At 38.5% G+C, this 26,135-nt stretch overlaps 1 protein-coding gene across 4 annotated transcripts in view; it reads right to left on the reverse strand.

The window, feature by feature from the left end:
- Nucleotides 1–26,135, reverse strand: part of POC1B (POC1 centriolar protein B) — a 99,322-nt gene that overhangs the window by 32,521 nt on the left and 40,666 nt on the right. For 2 of the 4 annotated variants that reach the window (XM_065934182.1, XM_065934185.1), the window contains 7 exons: nt 25,238–25,345; nt 25,000–25,115; nt 23,738–23,871; nt 21,013–21,081; nt 20,235–20,387; nt 3,079–3,159; nt 2,834–2,914 (listed from right to left, as the gene is read on the reverse strand). In XM_065934182.1, the coding sequence (XP_065790254.1) occupies nt 2,834–2,914; nt 3,079–3,159; nt 20,235–20,387; nt 21,013–21,081; nt 23,738–23,871; nt 25,000–25,115; nt 25,238–25,345 (742 nt within the window). The remainder of the gene's footprint in view (nt 1–2,833; nt 2,915–3,078; nt 3,160–20,234; nt 20,388–21,012; nt 21,082–23,737; nt 23,872–24,999; nt 25,116–25,237; nt 25,346–26,135) is intronic. The other 2 variants (XM_065934183.1, XM_065934184.1) reach the window with 2 other exon arrangements.

The following is a 26,135-nucleotide window of genomic DNA, read 5'->3' on the forward strand; positions in this document are numbered from 1 at the left end:
AGCAGCCAATATGTAGAGGAGATGACAGATTAAGAAATACCATGAAATTAGCGGGCTTCCCTGGGAACTCAGATTGGTAAAGAATCTGCCAGCAATGCAGGAGATCTGGGTTCAATCCCTGAATTGGGAAGATCCCGTGGAGAAGGGAATGGCAACCCACTCCAGTATTCTTGCCTGGAGAATTCCATGGATGGACAGAAGAGCCTGGTGGGCTACAGTCCATGGGATTGTATAGAGTTCATGGGATTGCAAAGAGTTGGATACAACTGAGCAACTAAAACATATCACGAAATTAATGGAAAGGCAAACAATCACAGTGATTTCACTTTAGTTTTCTAACCGCTTATCTATCAATAAGCTAAAAGAAAGATAACACTGAAAATTTAAAGGAAAGCTCTTTAAAGATACTCCATATAAAAATCTAAATGCTTCATGAGCATCTACGCCTTCAGAAAATGTGTTAGTAAGAGAAATACAATCAGGATTCTTTATGTCTTGCTGGGAGAAAAGCAGCTATCTTCCAGATTATAGGTAGGATCTCATTAGCCTAATTCCAACCTAATTCATAACAAATGAGTTTTTGTTTTCTGTTTTCTTATTTATTTTATTTTTACGTAGCATTGAGCACACAACTCAAAGTAACAGTGGAATCTTCCTTTTAAGACTTGTTATGTTGGGCTGAACCATGGGAAATCACAGATATTAGATTGTTTTTGCCTACAAATGGCAACATCATATGATTCAATCTAATATTACCCCTTATGTGGATAATAAATATAGTCTTCAGTCTTATTATACTGTTTTGTAACACAACTACAAACACCGCTACATGTTTATTATAAAAATTATCTTGCCCATAGAGAACAGACTTGTGATGGCCAAGGCAGGAAGATAGATTGGGACGCTGGTTAGCAGATGCAAACTATTGTGTATAGGGTGGATAAAATAACAAGATAAAAACACAGGTTTTTTGTGTAACACAGAAACTATATTCCCTGTGATAAACCATGATGGAAAAGAATATTTTAAAAATGTATATATGTGTATAGCTGAATCACCTTGCTGTACAGCAGAAATTAACACAACATCGTAAATCAACTACACTTTAATTTGGGGGAAAAAAAAATTGTCTTCTTGAGGTCCTACCTACTCTGTATTCCTGAGTCGGTTGCTCAGCCGTGTCTGACTCTTTGTGATCCCATGGACTGTAGCCCACCAGGCTCCTCTGTCCGTGGGATTCTCCAGGCAAGAATGCTGGAGGGTAGCCATTCCCTTCTCCAGGGCATCTTCCTGACCCAGGGACAAACCCAGGTCTGCAATGCAGGCAGATTCTTTATCCATCTGAGCCACCAGTGAAGCCCTGGCATTCCTGATTTAGGGCCCCATAATGTAGACACCTGACTTTGATGCTTCTGCAACACCACCCAGGGACAGACAGCCTGCTATCACTTGCGAGCTGGCATTTATGCTCACCTCCATAGCATACTATCGAGAACACCTGGACTCCTCAGTTCATGAGGCTTTGCAAAGTTTGAAGGGTACTGGCAGGGAGAGTGAGTCTCAAAGTTCAGACCAAAGACTTTTGATGATCTCTTGTATCTTCTAGGGCAGAAATATCCAATTTTAGTCTACCAACTACCTCACAAGAAGGCAGCACATCTCAAAAGCCACCTATCTTTTGCTCCTCTCACTACAGAGGCAAAAACTCAACTCATCAGAATTTATAAATTTCAACAGCGGGCCCTTTGAGTAACTCGTTGAACATAAATGTATTGAGCACCTACTATAAGCTAAGCACTGTGGCAAGAATTTGATGTCTAGTTAATCTTTAATCTCATAAATAACTTATTAATGCAGGAATGCTCATAGGGTTATTTTATAAACATGAATGTTGTAAGAGATAAGACCACAGACCTGCTTGAGGTCCTAGTGCATGCGTGCTAAGGCACTTCAGTCGTGTCCCAGTCTTTGTGACCCTATGACCTTATAGAGCCCATCAGGCTCCTCTGTCCATGGAATTCTCCAGGCAAGAGTACTGGAGTGGGCTGTCATTTCCCCCTCCGGGGGATCTTCCCAACCCAGGGATTGAACCCACGTCTCTTCTGTGACCCGCCCTGGCAGGTGGGTTCTTTACCACTAGCGCTACCTGGAAAGTCACCAACAATTCTTGGGATTCTCTTTGACAACCAGCCCCTAGGCTGACCCTCCAGCTGATTTCCTGTCTCTGGGACTTCTTATGACTGATCTGGGAGTCTTTTCTGCATGGTATTCACCCTAAAAATACCCTTTAATAAGCAGACTTCTTTCTGACACAGGATAGACTCAGGATAGACTAGTTCTCTGCAGAATTCCTCTACAATAAATACAATTCTTGAGATCTACTGGAAAGTTTATAATATCGTAATGTCAAGGGCTTTTCTTGCTTGTTTTCTTTTTGGCCACATGTGAATAATTTACCCCAAGTGTTTAACTATACTGACTATTTCAGCAGTGTTGCCAAAGACCATGCCATTCCTCCCATGTGTTTATAGGATGAGTTTTGCTCTAACAGAATTGATGGCATAAATGATCTGCCTTGCAAAGATTAAGCACACTCAAATTGAAAGGCTAAAACTCTCAATTTTTTAAGACTTCAGATACACTGAGTAAATAAATTGTATGTATGCAAATACACCTTAATTTTTGGATTATCCATCAAGAGAGATCAACAAAGGAAAATGACTACTTTTCTTACAGCTTCTAAGAACAGAAGTAAGTTTAGCACACTCTGAAAGGTAATTAGCAAAGAAGGAAATCTCTTCTCTAACGGCACCTGAAATGTCACGTGGACTACCTTAACAGGAGAGGAGACAGCATGGATTCTCCGGCCCTCAAGGTCCTCAAACTGCTTCTCTGGAAATTGGTACTGCTCCCCCTGGTGGCAGTTCAGACACATTGTAAGCTGACTTTTCATATAAGGTTTTTCCTAAACTGTTAGGCTACCCAGTCAATTTTATAATCTTTTCTCCCACACACTTTTTAAGGAAAATGGACTATGCCAAACAATTAAATACCACTTAAATGCCAAAGGAAACTTACTGTGGTAGAATCAAAAGAAAGGATGTCCACAACAGGGGGAGTAGAGGTCTGCAAATCGATTACATCAAGCTTTGGATTAATCTGCATATATACATTAAAAAGGCTAATATTAGATTTTTATACCATAAGAAATTGGATGCCATTTGTAACAATCTAGAGGGTATTTCCTAATATATTCTAAAATTAAAATATATTTGTATACTAGCATGGATACAAAATTTTTAAATATTAGCCTACTAAATCTATCAGTATGTAAGAAAAGATCATTGTGACCATGTTGAATTTATCCCAGGAATAAAAAGTTGTTTTTACATTTGAAAATCAATGGGATTCACCTATAAAGGGCTATTAAAAATAAAATAAATGACCCACCTTAAAAGATGCAGAAAAAAATCCTAGCCAGTTCAGTAAGACAAGATAAGGAAATAAAAGCATTAAGATGTAAGAATTGAAACAGAAGAAATAAAAATTGTTATTTATATATAATTATCTACAAAGAAATCACAAAACAATCTACCACTAAATCATTGAAACTAACAAGGGAGTTTACTAGATCCAAAATTGATACACAAAATCAATTACATGTCTGCACTTTAGTACACAGAAAATGTAAATTTTTAAAAATCATAATTTACAATACTATAAAAATTTAAAAATACATCAAAGAAAAACAAAGATGCATAAGACCTTTATGGAAAAATAAAACTCATTAAAGATATTAAAGAAGTTTATTGAAAGTTATACCATCTACTGGCACAAAGACAGAAATATAGATCAATGGAACAGAATAGAAAGCCCAGAGATAAATCCACAAACCTATGGACACCTTATCTTTGACAAAGGAGGCAAGAATATACAATGGAAAAAAGACAACCTCTTTAACAAGTGGTGCTGGGTCAACCCACAAGTGGTCAACCACTTGTAAAAGAATGAAACTAGAACACTTTCTAACACCATACACAAAAATAAACTCAAAATGGATTAAAGATCTAAATGTAAGACCAGAAACTATAAAACTCCTAGAGGAGAACATGGGCAAAACACTCTCTGACATAAATCACAGCAGGATCCTCTATGACCCACCTCCCAGAATATTGGAAATAAAAGCAAAAATAAACAAATAGGACCTAATGAAACTTAAAAGCTTTTGCACAACAAAGGAAACTATAAGCAAGGTGAAAAGACAGCCCTCAGATTGGGAGAAAATAATAGCAAACGAAGCAACAGACAAAGGATTAATCTCAAAAATATACAAGCAACTCCTGCAGCTCAATTCCAGAAAAATAAATGACCCAATCAAAAAATGGGTCAAAGAACTAAACAGACATTTCTCCAAAGAAGACATACAGATGGCTAACAAACACATGAAAAGATGCTCCACATCACTCATTATCAGAGAAATGCAAATCAAAACCACAATGAGGTACCATTACACGCCAGTCAGGATGGCTGCTATCCAAAAGTCTACAAGCAATAAATGCTGGAGAGGGTGTGGAGAAAAGGGAACCCTCTTACACTGTTGGTGGGAATGCAAACTAGTACAGCCGCTATGGAGAACAGTGTGGAGATTTCTTAAAAAACTGGAATTAGAACTGCCATATGACCCAGCAATCCCACTTCTGGGCATACACACCGAGGAAACCAGATCTGAAAGAGATACGTGCACCCCAATGTTCATCACAGCACTGTTTATAATAGCCAGGACATGGAAGCAACCTAGATGCCCATCAGCAGACGAATGGATAAGGAAGCTGTGGTACATATACAGCATGGAATATTACTCAGCCATTAAAAAGAATTCATTTGAATCAGTTCTAATGAGATGGATGAAACTGGAGCCCATTATACAGAGTGAAGTAAGCCAGAAAGATAAAGACCAATACAGTATACTAATGCATATATATGGAATTTAGAAAGATGGTAATGATAACCCTATATGCAAAGCAGAAAAAGAGAGACAGATGTACAGAACAGACTTTTGGACTCTGTGGGAGAAGGCGAGGGTGGGATGTTTTGAGAGAACAGCATCAAAACATGTATATTATCTGAAGCAGATCACCAGCCCAGGCTGGATGCATGATACGAGTGCTCGGGCCTGGTGCACTGGGAAGACCCAGAGGGATGGGATGGAGAGGGAGGTGGGAGGGGGGATCGGGAGGGGGAGTGCATGAAAATCCATGGCTGGTTCATGTCGATGTATGACAAAACCACTACAATACTGTAAAGTAATTAGCCTCCAACTAATAAAAATAAATGAAAAAAAAAAGCAAGTTATACCATAAAGAGCTCAGAAGCAAAGCCCTGTATATATGAAAACCAAATACAAAATAAAAATGGTGCCACAAATCAATAGAGGAAGGATGACTTGTACCTGAGAAAACAGGCTCACTAAATAGATCCCTAACACTACATAAAAGATGGACAGCAGATAAATTATAAACCTAAATGGTATGTTAAAACTATAAAGCTAATAGAAGTAAATGTGTAAAAATAGCTTTCCGACCTGGGGTAGAGAAGGATATCTTAAACTGAAGCGGCAAAAGTAAAGCCATAAGGCCAAAAAAATTAAAAACTGATCCATCTTGTTTACACCAATACTAAGGATTTCTGTTTCACAGTGGACACCATAAAGTTAACAATCAGATAATGGAACAGAAGGAGATATTATGTTTGGAACTGGAAAAGTACAAATATCTAAAATATATAAGAAAAACCTACAAATCAATGTGAAAAGAACAGAAGTCCTAAGAAAACATCACAGGAAACCTAACAGTTATCTAGAATATGAAGAGATTTTCAGAAACATTAGTAGTAATTAGAAAAGGGAAGCGTAAAGCAAAATCCCACTTAATACCGATCAGATTACAAAAGCTGGAAAGTTCAGTGATGTGCTGACACTGTTTATAGAACATTTTTTCTAATGGCAAAAACAAAAACCACAATCTTGCAGAAACTAACACTACATTGTAAACCCAATGCCAATAAAATAAATAAATTCAAGAAACAAACCACAATCAGAAATCCCCAAATGTTTATCAACAGTAGAACAGATACATAATCATGGGAATTACTGTCTTAAATTCACTGGAATCCTATACAGCAGTGAAAATGAATGAAATACAACTATGTACAACAACATATGAAAACATGAATTCAGAATCCATACATACAAAATCTCAGGATTTTAATGTTAAATAAAAAACCAAGTTATATGAAAATATACATGGTATGATTCTATTATATAAAGTTTAGAACTATCCAAAATGAAATAATATTTAATTATTGATTCAAACATATACAGTAAAATTTAAAAGAAAAGCAAGGGAATAATAGAGTGGTGACTACTTCTGAGGGAGGTTATTTCAGAATTGGGGGGGGAAAAAGGAAAGAAACCACAAGGTCACTAATTATTTACACTAAACGTTATGAATACAAAGCAGCAAACAAAGGGCAACAAAGACAGCAGAAGTTGGTGTCAAATAAGGGCTCCCAACAACAAGCGTACTGGCGAGCCTCAGGAAGGGACTGTGGGCCGCGACAGGCTTCCCATGGAGAAAAGAGAGCTTAAGATGACTTCTTTAGAAAAGTGAAGAAAACAAAAGCAAAGAGAGACGGAGAGGAGGTCCCGAGCCTCCCTGAGCCCAGAGGAGAATGCTGGCACAGCCTGTTGCACAAGGTGGTGGCAAGGGTCAAACCGTGAGGGGTGAGGGCATTGGGTAAGGCACAGGAAAACTGGAGGCTAAAATGAGCTTTAGGAAGATTGTGCTGACGGGAACACGTAGAGTACCCGGAATAAAGTAGGGATGTGACAGTGAGCACAACACTGCATTTATCCCGGTGGTAACAGGGGCTGAACCCGTGTAAGAGGAGTGGAATGATTTTAACAGCGAATCTGCGGTAAGAGGAGTGGAATGATTTTAAAAGCACATACCATGTTTGATCGGTACAGCTGTGGCTTTGGAAACATTATGAAGTATTTACATTTATCCAGCCACTTGCGTTACAGGCAGAGGCGTACACACCCAATAATCCCCATACTCCAATAAAGAAGGAATCAGAACCACACAAGGCTGTCTGTTTGGCCGCCTAAGTTTTTTTCTGGCCATTCTGCAGAGCAGAACGCACAGCCTCCTTCCCATCAGCTCTGGGTCCAGAGTTGAGGCAAAGGTAAGAAACCTGAGGCTGACTTGCTTTCCTTTCAATGGTGAGCTAGCTGTCCAGAAAGTGCTTGCAGACATCTTATTTTCTTTTATCTACTGCCATCTAGTGTAGATATGAAATTGTTAACCAATGAAAAATTCAATCTGCTTTTGCCATCTGAAACAAGAACTGCTCCAAATGATGAAATCATATGGAAACCATCAGCGTCTCTCGTAGAGAAATCCTTGAGCTTCTACGGGCTGGGAAATTCTTGCTGTAACAACATTTTACTGTATTGTGCTACAAGTTGCTGCCACATTCATTAAATGAAGCAGGAAAGTCTCACTAAGTAAAAGTTTATAGTCTTCTCCACAAAGAAAATATGCTGAGACAGTGACACTTACAGTTAAGTTCTTTGCAAGCTAATCTCCACGAATATTAACAGTACCTTCTAGCTCTCCATTTTTATTGAAGGAAATAATGCTTCAATAACTACAGTTGCCTTGAAATGGGAACCACCTGCCTTATGAGAGGCTGAGTTCTCCATCACCTAACAAGGGATTCATGCATGATGCAGGATTAATACAGGTGCCCTCACAGATTCCATCCCATGCCGAGGTTCTGGTATATCCACCACAGTGAGGCATTCATGAGCTAACAAATTCTGAAGAGTAAGAAACATGCCCATCCTGTCCACTGTTGCATACTATGATGTCCAGTATTTATTAACAGGATGAAATTAAATTTTGATTCTATTGAAGCACTGTATGAAAATAGTTAAAGGTACAGAATGGAACCAGGGTGACTGGTTGCAATTCTCAGGCTGCTGCTTTCTAGCTCTAAGATTTAACTTACACAGACCTCAATTTCTCACGGAATGGAAATAGTGCTTATTTTAGCTTTTAGGAAGACAAGGACAGTTTATGTAAGGCAATTAGAATAATGTATGCGTTAGATATTATTATTATTGCTGCTATTATTATATAATCTCTAAAGAACATTTTCAGAGATACAAAACAATATATATACCACAGCTAGAACTGAAATACAAAACTGGTAGAGGAGTGGTCAGTTTTATTAACCATAGATTAATGACACAATGTTTCAACCTTAATAGAAGGTTGAGATAAAAACTCAGACTCCAAGTCCACTTGCAGTTTTCAACTACGAATCGTGGCCAGACTACCACACAGTATCTTTATGTAAATATTTGGTTAAGTTAAAGGAAGTTTTTCTTCCTGCCCAATATCATACAGAATTTCCTATGCAATGAATGTGGTGACTAAGGTAACCTCAAATGGTCATTATGAAATCACAAACCAAAAAAACAATTATTGACAACATCTTTTTAATTAACTACTACCCCTTCTTACTGGACATCGATTTCAGCAAACTCTGGGAGACAGCAGAGGACAGAGGAGCCTGGAGTGCTGCAGTCCACAGGGCTGCAAAGAGTTGGATGCAACTTAGAGACTGAACACCACCACTACCAGCCCTTCTTAGAATATCCTGCAACTCTCCCAACAGCTATTTTGAAGACTTTCTGTCTCCAAGATCTACCGCCGTCCTTTAGAATGGCTCTACGTCTTCCCATCAAAATGTGCAAAAAGGTGGGGAAGAAAAGTGTCAGGCACACACTTGAAGTCAGTTCCTCCTTCAAGAAGGAGAGTTGGGTTTTGTCCGGGGGTGTGGACTGTGTAGCCCAGCTCGTGCCAGGCAGATAAAGACGAAGTCAGCGTGAATTAGTGAAGCGCCACTGCACAATGCGGACAGGGTTAAAATACCTTGTATTGAAAATGAGCTGCTTTCCCACCAAGAAAAGAAAGAAGCTGTTCTTACGTTTTAATTAAGACAGTGTGTCCAGGCCAGGAGCGTTAACAAAGGCTCTGCAGTTAGATGAGCAGAAAGGACAGAGGGGTCTGTCTGACACAGTGAAGAAGATTTTATGCTTTCTGCCTTCTTTCATGTGACCTTCATCTCTCATTTACTCTAAAAGCAATCTGGCCACCACCGTCTCTATCCATGTAGGAACTAGTAACTTTTATGTATAGCCAGCTGGTACCCAAGGTCTAAGACTCCCTAAGATTCCACACCTTCAAACAAGTGGTGCCTTTAAAAAGACTGGCAAATGGATGACTTTTGTAAAATGTCAAATAATTTCACTCAGAAGATTGAGATTATGTGATTCAAATCAGCCTAACAGAAAACACAATAAAATACAAGTCACAGGAATACGGTGTTGTTTCAAACTCAGAAATCAAACACTTCTAGGTTACTAAAAACAGAGGAAGCAGGGGAAATTAGATCATTTAGATGTGATTTATTTCACATTTTCTAATAATATATTTTTATTCTTTTAATTAGGAATTAAAAGGGGGTTGCTAGTTTTCAATTATTTCCAAAGTAACATATTACTTTGCCTAAAGCTTTGAAACTGATTTTGCCTAAAGCTTTGAAAAAAAAAGTTTAATCCATCAAATTTAGTATTTCAAAGTAAAATTTGCTTATCTTAAATAACACACAGTACAACTTCTATTCTGATTCACATTATTCTAAGTGACATCTAAAAATTAACAGCCTTTTAGCTCTTGAGAGATTCACAGACATTAGTTTTGAAGCCTTTAAAAAATAATTTGATATTTAACAATTATTTATTCATAATGTTAAAGATGTTCTCTGCCCAGAAAAATTTATACCTTTGCTTTACTGTAAGAGATTTTATGGGAAAAATATGAACAGAATGTTGGTTGTTCTTATGCAGAATCCTATATCACAAAGTCTCTGGCATTTTCTGTCATGAAATCTGAATTTTGACAAATGTAGGCCATACTATATATTTAGTTTAAGCAGGTAATAAATGTAAAGTGCTCAGGTAGTAACTGATATTTAGTAAATGTTCAATACTCACTATTACTGGGCATCTGGTAAGAATGAAGCCTTTTGCTAAATATAAAAAATAAAAACAAACTGGAGTTGTAAAGAATATATTTTTGTACAATCTATATACTCTCTCAGGACATGGCTCCTGTCACTGTCCTATATACAAGCCATACTTAAGAGTATTAAATCACAATTACTTGTTACATTTGGGGAAACAGAATATTAGTTCCCCCAATTATCTTTCATAACTAAGGGAAAGAAATGGATAACAACTCTATAAATTGGCCTCTGATCCCCTAGTATTGGAAACTAAATTACGTATCCAGACATTCACTTTCTCAGAAGTGCCATTTTCAAAAATTTTCTTGGTAAATAAATGATAGATGACAATTGCTACTGAAACTTTATTTAATCCCCATTTAGTAAATATGTATGAGTGCTTACAGGCTTCCCTGGCGGCTTAGTGGTAAAGCATCCACCTGCCAAGCAAGAGACATGGGTTTGATCCCTGGGTTGGGAAGATGCCCTGGAGAAGGAAATGGCAACCCACTCCAGTATTCTTGCCTGGGAAATCCCATGGACAGAAGAGCCTGGTGGGCTATAGACCACGGGGTCACCAAAGAGTCGGACACGACTTTGCGACTAAACAAGAGCAACAGGTATTTACAGCAGATTTAAACTGTACACGAAGGCTGACTTTCTCAAGGCAACAAACATAATCATTCAGCCCCAATGTTTAGGATTCTGCACCAAGTAACTGAGCTGTAACTCCAAGACGAAAAGCCAGTTTTTAATAGATTTTTAAGTGCCTATGTGAAAAATATGGGTATAGAATGGTTCTGCATGGCCTGGGTCATCCTGACCTAGCCATACGAAGCAACCCAGCTAGTTTTACTGCTTTCTGGCTGGACTGCCAGAGCAGAGCTACTGAGAGAACTTGTTGACATCTTAAAGAAAGTCTAGCACTCTTAAGTGGGCTAAGGGCTGAGAGTAAATCACAGAGAAAACGGCTTGAGTCCCCAGAGCCGAGGCAGTGTGATATTATGGAAGTATCACTAGGTTAGGAGCAAGGAGACCTTGGCTCAGCCTGTAGCTCTGTCACCTACCACTCTGGAAAGGTAGGTGGCTGAATGGATAACAGGACAACAGCAATGCTGCTGATCAGGCCCAGCCAAGCTACAGAAATACTAGCATGAAAAACACCAAGAGTCAATAAAATCAGCATAGGTAAAGCAAGAAAAGGAAACTCAAGTTAAAATATATTTCACATATACTTGATGTGAATGCATTTGATCACAGGGGGTCAACAAATGCATATATAATTGTAGAAACTGAAACAAAATGTGATAAACCAGAAATTACAATATATTCTTTCTTTCAAAGAAATAAAAGTGGGAGAAGCAAGATGGTGGAAAAGCAGGTGGACGTGGAGTGCATCTCTCTCCACAGCTAGATCAGGAGTACATCTAGAGATACAACAGTTCTCACAGAACACTGGCTGAGCACTAGTAGGAGTCCGTGGCCACAGGAAAGGACTGTACAGATCTGTGCGTGACTGGGGAGGATGAAAGGAAGGAGGAGCAGGAGGGGAGCACGCAGGACCAGACCTGCACCTGGGGGTGGGGGACCTGAAGTAGGGGAGGGACTCCTGCTGTTGGTTCCGGGTTTTTAGGGTTTCTTTCCCTTCCTTTTTCTCTGATGTTGTGGTTGTTGTTTTTATTATTATTATTTATATTTAGGCTTTGGGGATATATATATTTTTTAATCATACTTTTTATTTCTTTTATATATATTCTACTTCTACTTTGGCTTTCTGCTACACTGTCTTTTTAAAATTTTGTGTTGTTTTTTGTTTTCTTTTTGGGGTTTGTTTGGCTCTTTTTTGGATCTTTGTTGATGTTGTTTTAATATATACAGATATTTTTTATATTGTACTTCCATTTCAAATTTGCTTTTCTGAAATTTTTTTTTCCTTTTACCATTTCTGCCTTTTTTTTTTTTCTTTGCTTTATTCCTCAGCTGGCACTCTGCTTTGGTTCTGCTTTCTGGTTTGTATTTTAGTTTTGTTTTTAACTGGTTGATTTCATTTTTGCTTTCTTTTGTTTGTCAGGCCGCTCTCCTGTAATCTGCTTTCTGTTTTAGCTTCATGTGTGTGTGTATGTGTTCTTTTGTTTTTGTTTCTGCTTGTCTAATTTTGCTTTTACCATTCGTCTGGATTTCATTTTTTTTTTTTTTAAGTCCCCTTTATGGCCATGACAAACGGCTTATGGGGTCTTGGTTCACTAACCAGAAGTTGGGCCTTAGCCTCTGGGTGGGAGTGCTGAGTCCAGGACACTGGACCACAAGAGTACTCCTGACTCCAAGCAGTATTATCAGTGAGAACTCCCACAAAAGCCTCCATCCAAATCCAAGACCCAGCACCACCCAACTGTCTGAAGCACCCAGTGCTGGGTGCCTCACCCAAAGAATAAGCAAGACAGGAACACAGTCCCAAGCAGCAGCAGGCAGGCTGCCCATAGATACCCCAACACACACCACCTTACACGGCCCTGCCCATCAGCAGGAAAAAACTCACCTCCACTGGCCAGAATGCAGGCACATGCCCCTCCCAACACGAAGCTTACACAAGCCGCTGGACCAACCCCACCCACCAGGGGCAGAGACGGGAGGCAAGAACTATGACCCTAGAGCCCGGGGATAAACTGAAAGGGAAAGTGAAGTCGCTCAGTCGTGTCCGACTCTTTGCGACCCCATGGCTTGTAGCCTACCAGGCTTCTCCGTTCATGGGATTTTCCAGGCAACAATACTGGAGTGGGTTACCATTTCCTTCTCCAGGAGATCTTCCTGACCCAGGGATGGAACCCAGGTCTCCTGCATGGCAGGCAGACGCTTTACCATCTGAGCCACCAGGGTAGCCTGAGGATAGGAGACCTCAAACACAATAAGACAAAATGAAAAGACAGAGAACTATTGCACAGCTGAAGGAACAAGGTAAAAACCCACAGGACCGACAGACCATGGAGCTGCAAAAAACAAAGAGGAAATAATAAACAAACTACCTGAAAAAGAATTCAGAGTAATGATAGTAAACATGATCCAAAAATCTCAAAAATGGAATGGAGAAAATACAAGATTCTTTTAACACATTTAGCAAGGACCTAGAAGAAATAAAGAATAAATAGTGATGAACAACATAATTACTGAAATTAAAAATACTGTGTGTGTTAAGTTGCTTCAGTCATGTCTGACTCTTTGCAACCCTATGGATTATAGCCAACCAGGCTTCTCTGTCAATGGGATTTTTCAGACAAGAATACTGGAGTGGGTTGCCATGCCCTCCTCCAGGAGATCTTCCCAACTCAAGGACTGAACTCGCATCTCTTTTCTCTCCTGCATTGGCAAGCAGGTTCTTTACCACTAATGCTACCTGGAAAGCCCAAAAATACTCTGGAAGAAATTATTAATAGAATAACTGAGGCAGAAGAACAGATAAGTAAGTGAGCTGGAAGATAGAATGGTCTACTGAACAGCAGAATAAAGAAAAAAGAATGAAAAGAATTGAGAATAGTCTCAAGAGACCTCTGGGACAATATTAAACTCACCAACATTTGAATTATAGGGGGCCTAGTTAAAGAAAAGAAAAAGAAAGGGTCTGAGAAAATTTTTGAAGTGATTATAAGTGAAAATTTCCCTGAGAGGAAAAGAAATCATCAAGTCCAAGAAGTGCAGAGTCCCATACAGGATAAACCCAAGGAGAATCGTGACAAGACATATTCATCAAACTAACAAAAATTAATCACAAAGAAAAATGTTAAAAGTAGCAAGCAAAAAGCAACAAACAACATACAAGGGAATCTCCATAAGGTTAACAGCTGATCTTTCAGCAGAAGCTCTGCAGGCCAGAAAGGAGTGGCAGGATATACTTAAAGTGATAAAAGGAGAAAAGCCCTACAACCAAGATTACTCTTTCCAGCAAGGATCTCATTCAGATTCAGGAAATCAAATCTTTACAGCTAAGCAAACGTTAAAAGAATTCAGCACCACCAAACCAGCTCTATAACAAATGCTAAAGGAACTTCTCTAGACAGGAAATGCAAGAGAAAGAAAAGATCTACAAAAACAAACTCCAAACAATAAATGGTAATAGGACTATGGACTTGGTGGCTCAGTGGTAAAGAATTCGTCTGTCAATGCATGAGATGCAGATTTGATCCCTGGGTTGGGTGATCCGCTGGAGGAGGTATGGCAATCCACTCCAGTATTCTTACCTGGGAAATCCCATGGATGGGAGCCCAGTGGGCTGGAGTCCATGGGGTCACAAATGAACTGGACATGACTTAGTGACTAAACAACAACAACCGTAGGATCACAGATGTCAATAATTACCTTAAGTGTAAATGGATTAAACAATCCAACCAAAAGACACAGGTTGGCTGAATGGATACAAAAATAAGACCTCTATATATACTGTCTACAAGAGACCCACTTCAGACCTGGAGACACATACAGACTGAGAGTGAGGGGCTGGAAAAAGATATTCCATGCAAATGGAAATAAAAATAAAGCAGGTATAGCAATTCTCATATCAGATAAAATAGACTTTAAAATAAAGACCATTACAAGAGACAAGGAAGGACACTACATAATGATCAAGGGATCAATCCAAGAAGGAAATATAACAATTATAAATATATATGCTCCCAACACAGGAGCATCTCAGTACACAAGGCAAATGCTAACTATAATAGTGGAAACAGTAACACAATAATAGTGGGGGACTTAAACCCCTCACTCACACCAATGGACATATCATCCAGAAAGAAAATTAGTAAGGAAACAAGTCTTAAATGACACATTGGACCAGATAGACCTAACTGATATCTAGAGGACGTTCTATCCCCAAGCTGTAGAATACACTTTTTTCTCAAGTGCACATGGAACATTCTCCAGAATAATTCACATCTTGGGTCACAAATTAAGGCTTGGTAGATTTAAGAAAATTGCACTTTTTTCTGACCTCAATGCAGTAAGATTAGATATCCATCACAGGAAGAAAAAGAACTGTAAAAAACACACAGGGGCTAAACAGTAAATTTTTAAGTAGTCAGTCAGTGAAGAAATCAAAGAGGAAATAAAAAAAATACCTAGAAACAAATGAAAATGAAAACACAACAACTCAAAACCTATGGGATGCAGTAAAAAGCAGTGCTAAGAGGGACGTTCATAGCAATATGAACCTACCTCAAAAATCAAGAAAAATATCAAATAAACAACCTAACCTTACACCTAAAGTAACTAGAAAAAGAAAAACAAAAACTCCAAAGTTAGTAGAAGGACAGAAACACAAAGATCACAGTAGAAATAAATGAAATAGAGACAATAAAACAAATGCAAGGATCAGTAAAACTAAAAGTTCATCCTTTGAAAAGATAAACTTTAAATAAAAAATAAACTGATAAATCTTTAACCAGACTCATCAAGAAAAAAAGATGACTTAATTCAATAAAATTAGAAATGAAAACAGAGAAGATACAACAGACAACCAGAAATACAAAGGATCATAACAGACAAGAGACTACTAGAAGTGGCTATATGCCAATAAAACGGACAACCTGGAAGAAACGGACAAATTCTCAAAAAAGTAAAACCTTCCAAGACTCAACCAGGAAGAAATGGAAAATATGAAGAGACCAATCACAAGCACTGAAATTGAAACTGTGATAAAAAAAATCTTCCAACAAACAGAAGCCTAGGGCCAGATGTCTTCACAAGCAAATTCTGTCAAATATTAGAGAAGTGCTAACATCTATCCTTCTCAAACTCTTCCAAAAGAGGGAGGAAAACTCCCAAACTTATTATAAGAAGCCATCATCACCCTGATATCAATACTGAAGATATCTCACAAAAAGAAAATTATGGGCCAATATCTCTGATGAACAACCAGCCTCAACAAAATACTAGCAAACAGAATCCAATAACATATTAAAAGGATCATACACCATGATCAAGTGAGGTTTATCCCAGGGTTGCAAGGGTTCTTTAACATATACAAATCAATTAATGTGATACACCATATTGAAAAACTGAAATATAAAAACAATATGATCATCTCAATAGATGTAGGTAAAGTTCTCAACAAGATTCAATACCCATTTATGATAAAAAGTCTCCAGAAAGTAGCCATAGAAGGAACCTACCTCAACATAATAAAGGCCATATATGACAAACCCAGAGCAAACATTCTTAATGGTGAAAGACTGAAAGCAGTTCTTCTAAGATCAAGAACAAGACAAGGATGCCCACTCTTGCCACTATTATTAAGTATTGTTTTGGAAGTCCTAGCCATGGCAATCACAGAAAAATAAATAAATAAATAAAAGGAATTCAGACTAGTAAAGAAGTAAAACTCCCACTGTTTGCAAATGACATGATACAATACACAGAACACTCTAAAGATGCCACCAGAAAATTACTAGAACTAATCAATGAATTTAGTAAAGTCTCAGGATACAAAATTAATACACAGAAATCCCTTGCATTCCTATACATAAACAACAAAAAGTCAGAAAGAGAAATTAAGGAAACAATCCTGAAAAGACAACCTTCAAAAGAGAAAATAATTGCAAACAAAGCAACCGACAAAAGATTAATCTCCAAAATAACAGTTATAGCAGCTCAATATCAGAAAAACAACCCAGTCAAAAAACGGGTGGAACACCTAAACAGACATTTCTCCAAAGAAGCCATTTCTCCAAAGATGGCCAACAAACACATGAAAAGATGTTCAACATTGCCCATTATTAGAGAAATGCAAATCAAAACTACAATGAGGTATATTACCTCATGATGGTCAGAATGGCCATCATCAAAAAATCTACAAACAGTAAATGCTAGAGAGGATGTGGAGAAAAGGGAACCCTCCTGCAATGTTGATGGGTATGTAAATTGATACAGCCACTATGGAGAGCAGTATGAAGATTCCTTAAAAAACAAGGAATAAAACTACCATATGACCCAGCAGTTCTACTGCTGGGCATATACGCTGAGAAAACCATATTTCAAAAAGACACATGTACCCCAGTGTTCATGGCAGCACTATTTGCAATAGCCAGGACACCGAAGCAAGCTAGATGTCCATCAGCAGATGAATCAACAAAGAAGCTGTGGTACATATCAACAATGGAATATTATTCAGCCATGAAAGGGATGAACTGAGTGAGGTGGATGAACCTAGCGCCTGTTGTACAGAGTAAAGTCACTCAGCAAGAGAAAAACAAATATCATACGTTAACATACATAAATGGAATCTAGGAAAGTGGTACTGATGAACTTATTTTCAGGGAAAAAATAGAGATGCTGACATAGAGAACAGACTGGCGGATATAGGTGGGGAAGGAGAAGAGGAGGTGCACAGATAAGAGCAGCATTGACATATACACAGTACCATGTGCAAAACAGCCAGTGGGAAGTTCAGCTTGGTGCTCTGTCACAACCTGGAGGGGTGGGATGAGGGAAGGAGGGAGGCTGAGTCACACTGCTGTATCGCAGAAACCAACACAACACTGTAAAGCAATTATCCTCCAGTTAGAAATGTATAAAAATTTATTTTAAAAATGAATGATGATTTCAATGGAATACAATCTATTGCGTAGAATAAAATTCCATGAGCCAACCTCATGTAAATACAGAGATGACTACAGTTTATCAAGCATTCGTAGTTGTTTTTAGTGGGAGGTATCCATTTAATCATACTGGTGAAAATGGAATTTCTTACAATCCATTTTGAAGATCTAAAACATATACCACCATGTATTTACACATAGTATGAACTTAATAAATATTTGTAGAGTCTAGGAATATATTATAATAATAATAATAATAATAATAAAGCAAATGATATTACATTCACTTAATGTTCTGAGCTGCCGCCTGAGAAATCTGTATGCAGGTTTAGAACCAACAGTTAGAACTGGACATGGAACAACACACTGGTTCCAAACTGGGAAAGGAGTATGTCAAGGCTGTATATTGTCACCCTGCTTGATTAACTTATATGCAGAGTACATCATGAGAAATGCTGGACTGAATGAAGCACAAGCTGGAATCAAGATTGCCGGGAGAAATATCAATAACCTCAGATATGCAGATGACACCACTTATGGAAGAAAGTGAAGAAGAACTAAACAGCCTCTTGATGAAAGTGAAAGAGTAGAGTGAAAAAGTTACCGTAAAGCTCAACATTCAGATAACTAAGATCATGGCTTCTGGTCCCATCACTTCATAGCAAATTAGATGGGAAAACAATGGAAACAGTGATAGACTTTATTTTGGGGGGCTCCGAAATCACTGTAGATGGTGACTGCAGCCATGAAATTAAAAGACACTTGCTTCTTGGAAGAAAACTTACGACCAACCTAGACAACATATTAAAAAGAAAAGACATTACTTTGCCAACATAGGTCTGTCTAGTCAAAGTTATGGTTTTTCCAGTAGTCATGTATGGATATAAGAGTTGGACTATAAAGAAAGCTGAGTGCTGAAGAATTGATGCTTTTGAACTGTGGTGCTGGAGAAGACTCTTGAGAGTCTCTTGGACTGCAAGGAGATCCAACCAGTCCATCCTAAAGGAAATCAGTCCTGAATATTCATTGGAAGGACTGATACTGAAGCTGAAACTCCAATCCTTTGGCCACCTGATGTGAAGTACTTACTCACTGGTAAAGACCCTGATTCTGGAAAAGATTGAAGGTAGGAGGAGAAGGAGACGACAGAGGATGAGATAGTTAGATGGCAACACTGACTCAATGGACATAAGTTTGAGTAAATTTTGGGAGTTGGTGATGGACAGGGAGGCCTGGTGTGCTGCAGTTCATGGGGTTGCAAAGAGTCGGGACACAACTAAGCAACTGAACTGAACTGAATGTTCTTATTTTCAACACATTATCCTATTATTACATTTTACAATAAATGTTGAAATAATTGATTAAAAAAAAAAGAAAGAAAAGTGAGGAAATGATAATACAATAAATGGCACAAAGATGAAGTAAAACACAATGGTAAAATACTTTATTTAGAAGGTCTGGAAAAATGGTGGCAAGTTGAAAAGGACAAAAATTATAGCAAAGAACTGAAAATAAACACTACCATGGAAAAACAAGGAAAGAAATCCCAATGATGTGGCCAAATTAAACAAAATCTAGAAAGCTGTCCAAAGATATCAATTTTTTCTGGAAACTTACTCCTGAGTGTACACACACACACACACACCCCGAGACTAACAGAAACAGCTGAGGTAAGACAAAAGACCAAGGGCTACGAAACCAAAATTAAAGGACTGACGGCGGGTGAGGGGCCCAGGAACCACATGGAAGGGAGTCGAACCACAGCATGAACAACAATCACGAAGTGGCTGGGAACTGCCATTCTGGAATAACATCTTAAAAATTCAAAACATCTACTCTAAAAACAAAGAAAGATTCTGCCAATGATTGGGGGAAAAAATTCAGATGAACAGACAATAGTGATTCCTGATTTCAGCTCTTGCTGAGAGAAAAACGAACTTAAGAAGAATCATGCAAAATGGAAAGAAATAGACTAATATCAGCTAAGTATCCAACAAAGACAAATTTACAGCTAAATAGACAATTATATACTTGAAAATATATGTTGGCAAACAGTAAAATGGTCTCAAATTACTAGATGTAATGCTTAAACCTCTTCTTACTGTTCATAAGACTTGCTTCAAGATACCCATTTCAATAATTGCTCTAAAAATTCTTGCCTTTCAGCTGTTCTCATGACAGCTATCACATGACTTTCCTAAACACATCTAGAACATGAACTAGCTCAGACTTTACAGCCAGAGGCCTTAGATTTGATTCTTCATTTCTCATTATTATTATCACAGTTTTTAAGTTTTATTTCTAAATCTTCAAGCTGCAAATATGAGGCTTTAGCACTTTACATACTACTCTATTTATAGTTTTATTAGTGAATATAATTGTTTCTTAAAGTGCTATTGTTTTAAAGGAGGATTAGGCTTTATATAATTAAGTATAATTCCAAGCATATAGTTCACCAACAGTCCCAAAGTGAACCCTTACAAATGGCAGGGCAAATACTCATTAAGTACTCACTTCAACAGTTTCAATTCTTCCCTCATGCGGATGTGGTGTCCTTGGGAAGATATCGAGAAGATGCGGCGGTGAATCAAAGTGCAGTCTTTTGAGGTTTCTTTTACTAATATCTTTATAATTCAGTTCATCAAAGTTAGTCCTCCATAATAAGACCTATAAAAATTAATCAAGTTGGCAGTTACTGATTTGCAAGTACAAGTAGTAGAAGGAAATTTTTAAAAAATGAACATATAGAATAGGCTGTCAAAATAGTTAGGAAGGCTAGATACATATTCCCACAACATTATATCTCAATACTTTTTAAAAGGGTAATAGGGAGAGATTTCATATTCTGAATTTTCTTTATGTCCACCTTATTCAATAAATGTGGCTCTGAATGACTTTTGGTCATTTCAAATAAATACAGACTTGTTACAATTTAAATATACCATACTCAAGAAGTTTAATCAACATTTGAAAAATAAAACACACAGACAATAGATTAGGCAACAATTCAAGTGAAAAGGCCCACACCAATATTAGGCACTCAGTGTTAGTTTTATGTATAAGTAAGTATAAAGATGAGCAAAAGAAAATAACTGCTATTTGAGTTCCAGAAATGATCAGAACTGGTACCATTTCAGCTACAAGAGAGCAGATTCCCTGGCACTAACTAAAATATAAATTCATTCATAATCATCTGAAATAGACAAACTAGCTGGTTGTAAAAATCTCAGCTGAGGTCTCAGATTCCATTTCCCCTAATCAAATCAAAGAGGGAGCAGAGAGCTTCACAAACCTGTGCATCTGCACCTCCTGAGGTAAACAGCTCTCCACCTTTTGAAAATGAAACAGTGAAGACAGGCCCCTAAGAAATAAAGGGAGATAAAAGGAAAAAAAGCATTTGATAATGTGTTTCCGTGGCCAAGAAGGCTGTGAGTATTAATTTTTCACCCTAATTTGTGCAGACTATTTATGCAATAAGTCTGAGGACATATTCAGCTGCTAGCAACCAAGGCAGGCAAAGAGAATCAAAGCATCAACTCAGTTATCTGAAGACATCTATAAACAATACTAACTGAAAAAGAGATACTCATAAAAATGAGAAAATACACTTTTCTTCCCTTTAAAGAAGTTTGTGCATAGGTCAGTGAGTAAGAATTTCTTCCATTAAAATTTTCTGGCTTTGGAATCTTATTCAACAAATCACTAGCAGAAGCTGAATGATAACCCTGGAGGTGATGGGAACGAGGCTATACGAAGAGAAGTCACTTCCAGAACCCCAACATGCTTCACCGAGTTCTTCACGTGGGCAACAGTGAGCCACTTAAAGTTCTGAGAGCAGGACACAGATAGGAGAAGAGCTGTGACTGATGACAACTGATACACGACTGTGAGAATGATGAGCTGGAGTCTGAACGAACAGTTGGAAGCCACTTAGGAAGTTACTGCAGTTATCAGGGTGGGAGGTAACAGGAAAGTGAGTGCGGTAAGCAACGGCTGCGGCGCTGGACGGCTCTTGGCACAGTCACAGAATGACCTCTGGGTCAGCTTTTAGTCAAGAGGATTCATTTCTCATCTCAGAAATGCTAGTATACTGTTTGTTTTTTTAATAAGTCAGTAATAAGTTCCATTCCATACAATGGAAACAGTGAGAAACTTTATTTTGGGGGGGCTCCAAAATCACTGCAGATGGTGACTGCAGCCATGAAATTAAAAGACGCTTGCTCTTTGGAAGAAAAGCTATGTCCAACCTAGACAGTTTCTTAAAAAGCAGAGACATTACTTTGCCAACATAGGTCCGTCTAGTCAAAGCTATGGCTTTTCCACTAGTCATGTATGGATGTGAGAGTTGGACTATAAAGAAAGCTGAGCACCGAAGAACTGATGCTTTTGAACTGTGGTGTTGGAGAAGACTCTTGAGGGTCCCTTGGACTGCAAGGAGATCCAACCAGTCCATCCTAAAGGAGATCAGTCCTGGGTGTTCATTGGAAGGACTGATGCTGAAGCTGAACTCCAATACTTTGACCACCTGATGCGAAGATGTGACTCACTGGAAAAGATTCTGATGCTGGGAAAGATTGAGGGCAGGAGGAGAAGGGGATGACAGAGGATGAAACGGTTGGATGGCATCATTGACTCAATGGACATGAATTTGAGTAAGCTCCAGGAGTTGGTGATGGACAAGGAAGCCTGGGGTGTTGCAGTCCATGGGGTTGCAAAGAGCCAAACACAACTGAGCAACTGAACTGAACGGAATCTATACATGAAAATTTATGGGGAAAAGCCTCATATCTTTCACGTAGACCAGCCCACAGTCTCAGGTTAACACCTCATAAATACCTTCATGTCCAGACTGAAAATTTCCATCTTCGTGTATAGTGCTTTTCTCCTAAATTATTTTATTTACCTTTTTTCCCAGTACTCAGTTCTTCTTCCAAGGATATTTTAATCCATGGCCACTTTTGTTGGTTGCTAATCCAGCCCAAATCCATGGGTACACATATATCTGAGCTGGTTAATTGTCTATTTCTGCTTCCCTCTAACACAGCTGTGAAACAAATGATAAAGCAAGCAGGAAGTCCAGCAGGATACATGAAGACAGAAAAAGAAAACTTCTCCCCTAGACCACAAAGCCCATTCTATTTCTGGATATAAATCACTTATACTTGGTTAAAAGGAAGTACCTAGTACATCTTATTTTTAAAAGAAGGGGGGGATGTATTCTAAAAAATTTAGAGAAGTTTGAACATTTACCCAGAAAGGAAGAATAGTTTTTACACTTAAAAAAGTTTTCCTTTGGAATATTACATATCAGTATGTGCATGTGTGTCTGAGTGAACAGGCTCCATAAGCAGCACCCCATTTCCCCACTGAATTCCTAAACTAATTAAAAAATAAGACAAAGAAATACTATCTTTCTTACTGATGAGGGTTTGTAAAGAGAGAACATGGCTTCATCTGTGGGCAAACAGGCTTTCTAGACCTGAAACCCAGAATGAGTCACACTTGAGTACCCAGCCACAGGCAAGACTGGACAAGGGCTGGCCTCCCCACAAGAAATGCCAGAGGAAAGCCATGAGCACAGGCTCCTAAGAGCTGAGGGCATTAGGCTCGACTTGTCAAGTTTCTCCTTCTAAACTCACCCATCAGTTTAGTGGAAGACGAGAGTGAAAGGGTGGGGAGGCTGAGAGGGTCAGAGCTGGCACGTGAGGGGAAAGAGCAGAAGTCAGAAAAACACGTATCTGTCACCATTTAACCAGTCAGACCCATACTACATACCGAGGAAGACAGCCGTGGAGGGTTACGTTACTGGCCATTGAAAGATACACATTGATTTTGACAAGAACTACAATAAACAATATTTCGAAGAGCTGCTTCCAGAGGATGAAAACACATCCTTGCAAGCAAAAAAAAAACCAAAAAAAAAGTGTAATAGCAGCCATGTGTAGCACACTTGGGAAAGTAATACAGCCATATAATAAGGTGGATCAGAGCTAAAGCAAATATCTTAGGGTTCACACCGTATGTCCTTGAAGTGTGTATATAAGCCTTCCTTCTAAGAGGTCCAGGATCTTCAGCGTACCATCTGAAGAAGCAGTGATGAGATAGTTACCCGAAGGATGGAACGACAGACAATTAACTCCACCGCTGTGAACTGATTTGTGGAAAATAAAAGCAAAAAGTTCAGAGAATAATTCTTAATTCTAAAGATGCCCCTTTACCCTTCTAGCAATATGAGGTTGAAAGCAAGAATCAATTAGAGGTAATGTCTGTCTCCATAGCACCAAAACTCTACATAGCTCACTAAGACAAATAAGTAGTGTGGCATCAAACAGCTTAAGCTTCCAGTTCACGAGACAGAAAAACTTTACAAATGAGAATCTGTCATGGAAAGATGGTCTTATTAACTACCTAACTATAAAATCTTTGGATATATTGCCAATATAAACAACCATTGTCTACCAGCAGTGCACGTAAGGTATACATTCTAGCCTTAAGCTAAATTTAATAACCAGTTAGTTGCTTGGGACAAGGCAAAGAGTATGGAGATGTCTTTGGAGAAGGGCAGCCGTGCCCGTTTGAGAATTCATTTCTGGACACCATCCTTCCAACAGGAGGCAGTATAACACAGTGATCAAAAGTTTGTTAATCACGGTACTTTGTAGAAGCATACTTTGTAAACAGAAAGACCCATGTCAGTCGAGCAATATTTTAGCAAGTTACATGGGCTCTTTCAGCCTCAATTTCCTTGTCTTTAAAGTGGAGGTAACAGTAAGACCTCTGAGGGCTGATGTGAGAATTTAGCACAGTGTCTGCTACATTATGCTTATTAAGGAACGGAAATTTGGATTTAATATAAATCTAATACACATTAAGAAATCAATTCATTTCTCTTTTAACTTCAATAGACAGGCACATTAGGATGTTGTTTTCTGCCACTTATAACACCTATTTGTGCTCAGGTATCTCCTTCTGAGTCAATTTTAATCCTGGATTTTTATACAAAGCAGATTACCAAAGTCTGAAAATCTTATAGTAACTTTTTTTCTTTTCTTTTCCTTTTTTTTTTTTAACAGCTCTGGCATCATTTTCAAGGTCTATCCACCTCCCTCTGCAGGCTGGCACCTACCCCAGCTCCTTGGACCACGCTGCTGATGGTGGCTAACTTTTCTCTGGTCAGTGCATCACACTTAGTAATAGGGCCAAGCCACACTGAGAACAGTCTCTGCCAGTGTAAAGAGAAGCTCACTGTACAATTCAATTCTGTTATGGGAATCCTTACCTTGATAATGCTGGAGTAGCTTGTTCACTCTTATATCCCAGATTTTCACAGTATGGTCAGAACCTGCTGAAGCTATGCATGTACCATTAGGGTTAAAAGCCACAAAATTTGCAAACCTGGGAGGGAGGAATAAGATGGTCTAATATTTCAATTTCTCTTTCTTTATTTGAATTGTAAACAATTAAATGTCTCCTTAGCATACTAACCCATAAAAATTCAAAAGGAGAAATGGACTTACCCTACGAAATCTGAGAAGTTGTTGACACACTGCTTATTTGTGGTATCCCAGATTTTAATAGTTTTATCCTCACTGCATGATACAATTAGCCTGCCATCAGGTGAAAACCTGGAGAGCATAAGAAAGATCATTCTTGTGGAAGGCTCCTGAGAATCACAATCAACTCTACCATGACACACAACTCAGGCTATGCTCATTAAATGATACCACAGCATGCAGCAGAATCACGTTCTGCTACCAACATCTTTCCAACTGAAAATAACACAATGAATGACATTAATAAACCATTAAAAAAGATCACAATATACTATATAGACTAACCAAGTTTCTCAACCTTTTATTCTTTTATTTAAATGATTTACTTTTATGGTACCTGTTCTAGGTCTGCACTGCTTCCAAAGTCAAATATCTTATGCTTTTTTTTTAAAGTATTCTCTATTTCTGTCATTTTCCGGTGTTATCCATATGACCCAAGACAGTCTCTATTACTCATCTTACCAACCCTGCAGTGAAGCTCTTTGTAAGAAAAGGACTGGTATCTTAAGAATTAAAATTGAATGCTATCATCAATAGGGGCTTCACTGGTGGCTCAGTCCGTAAAGAATCTGCCTGCAGTGTGAGAGACCTGGGTTCGATCCCCGGGTCGGGAAGACCCCCTGGAGAAGGAAATAACAACCAACTCTAGTATTCTTGCCTGGAGAATTCCGTGTATAGAGGAGCCTGGTAGGCTACAAAATGTGCCCATGGGGTCACAAAATGTCGGACACGACTGAGTGACTATATCATCAACAGGAGAACAGATTCCCCAAATCTGTAACTTCCTGGATGAGGGGAGGCCAGAGAGCTTCAATGGACTGAAAATAGGACAACTCACTGATACAAAACTGAAGTTCCTTCA

The sequence above is a fragment of the Muntiacus reevesi genome, chromosome 4 (genome assembly GCF_963930625.1).
Source record: "Muntiacus reevesi chromosome 4, mMunRee1.1, whole genome shotgun sequence".
NCBI lineage: Eukaryota > Metazoa > Chordata > Mammalia > Artiodactyla > Cervidae > Muntiacus > Muntiacus reevesi.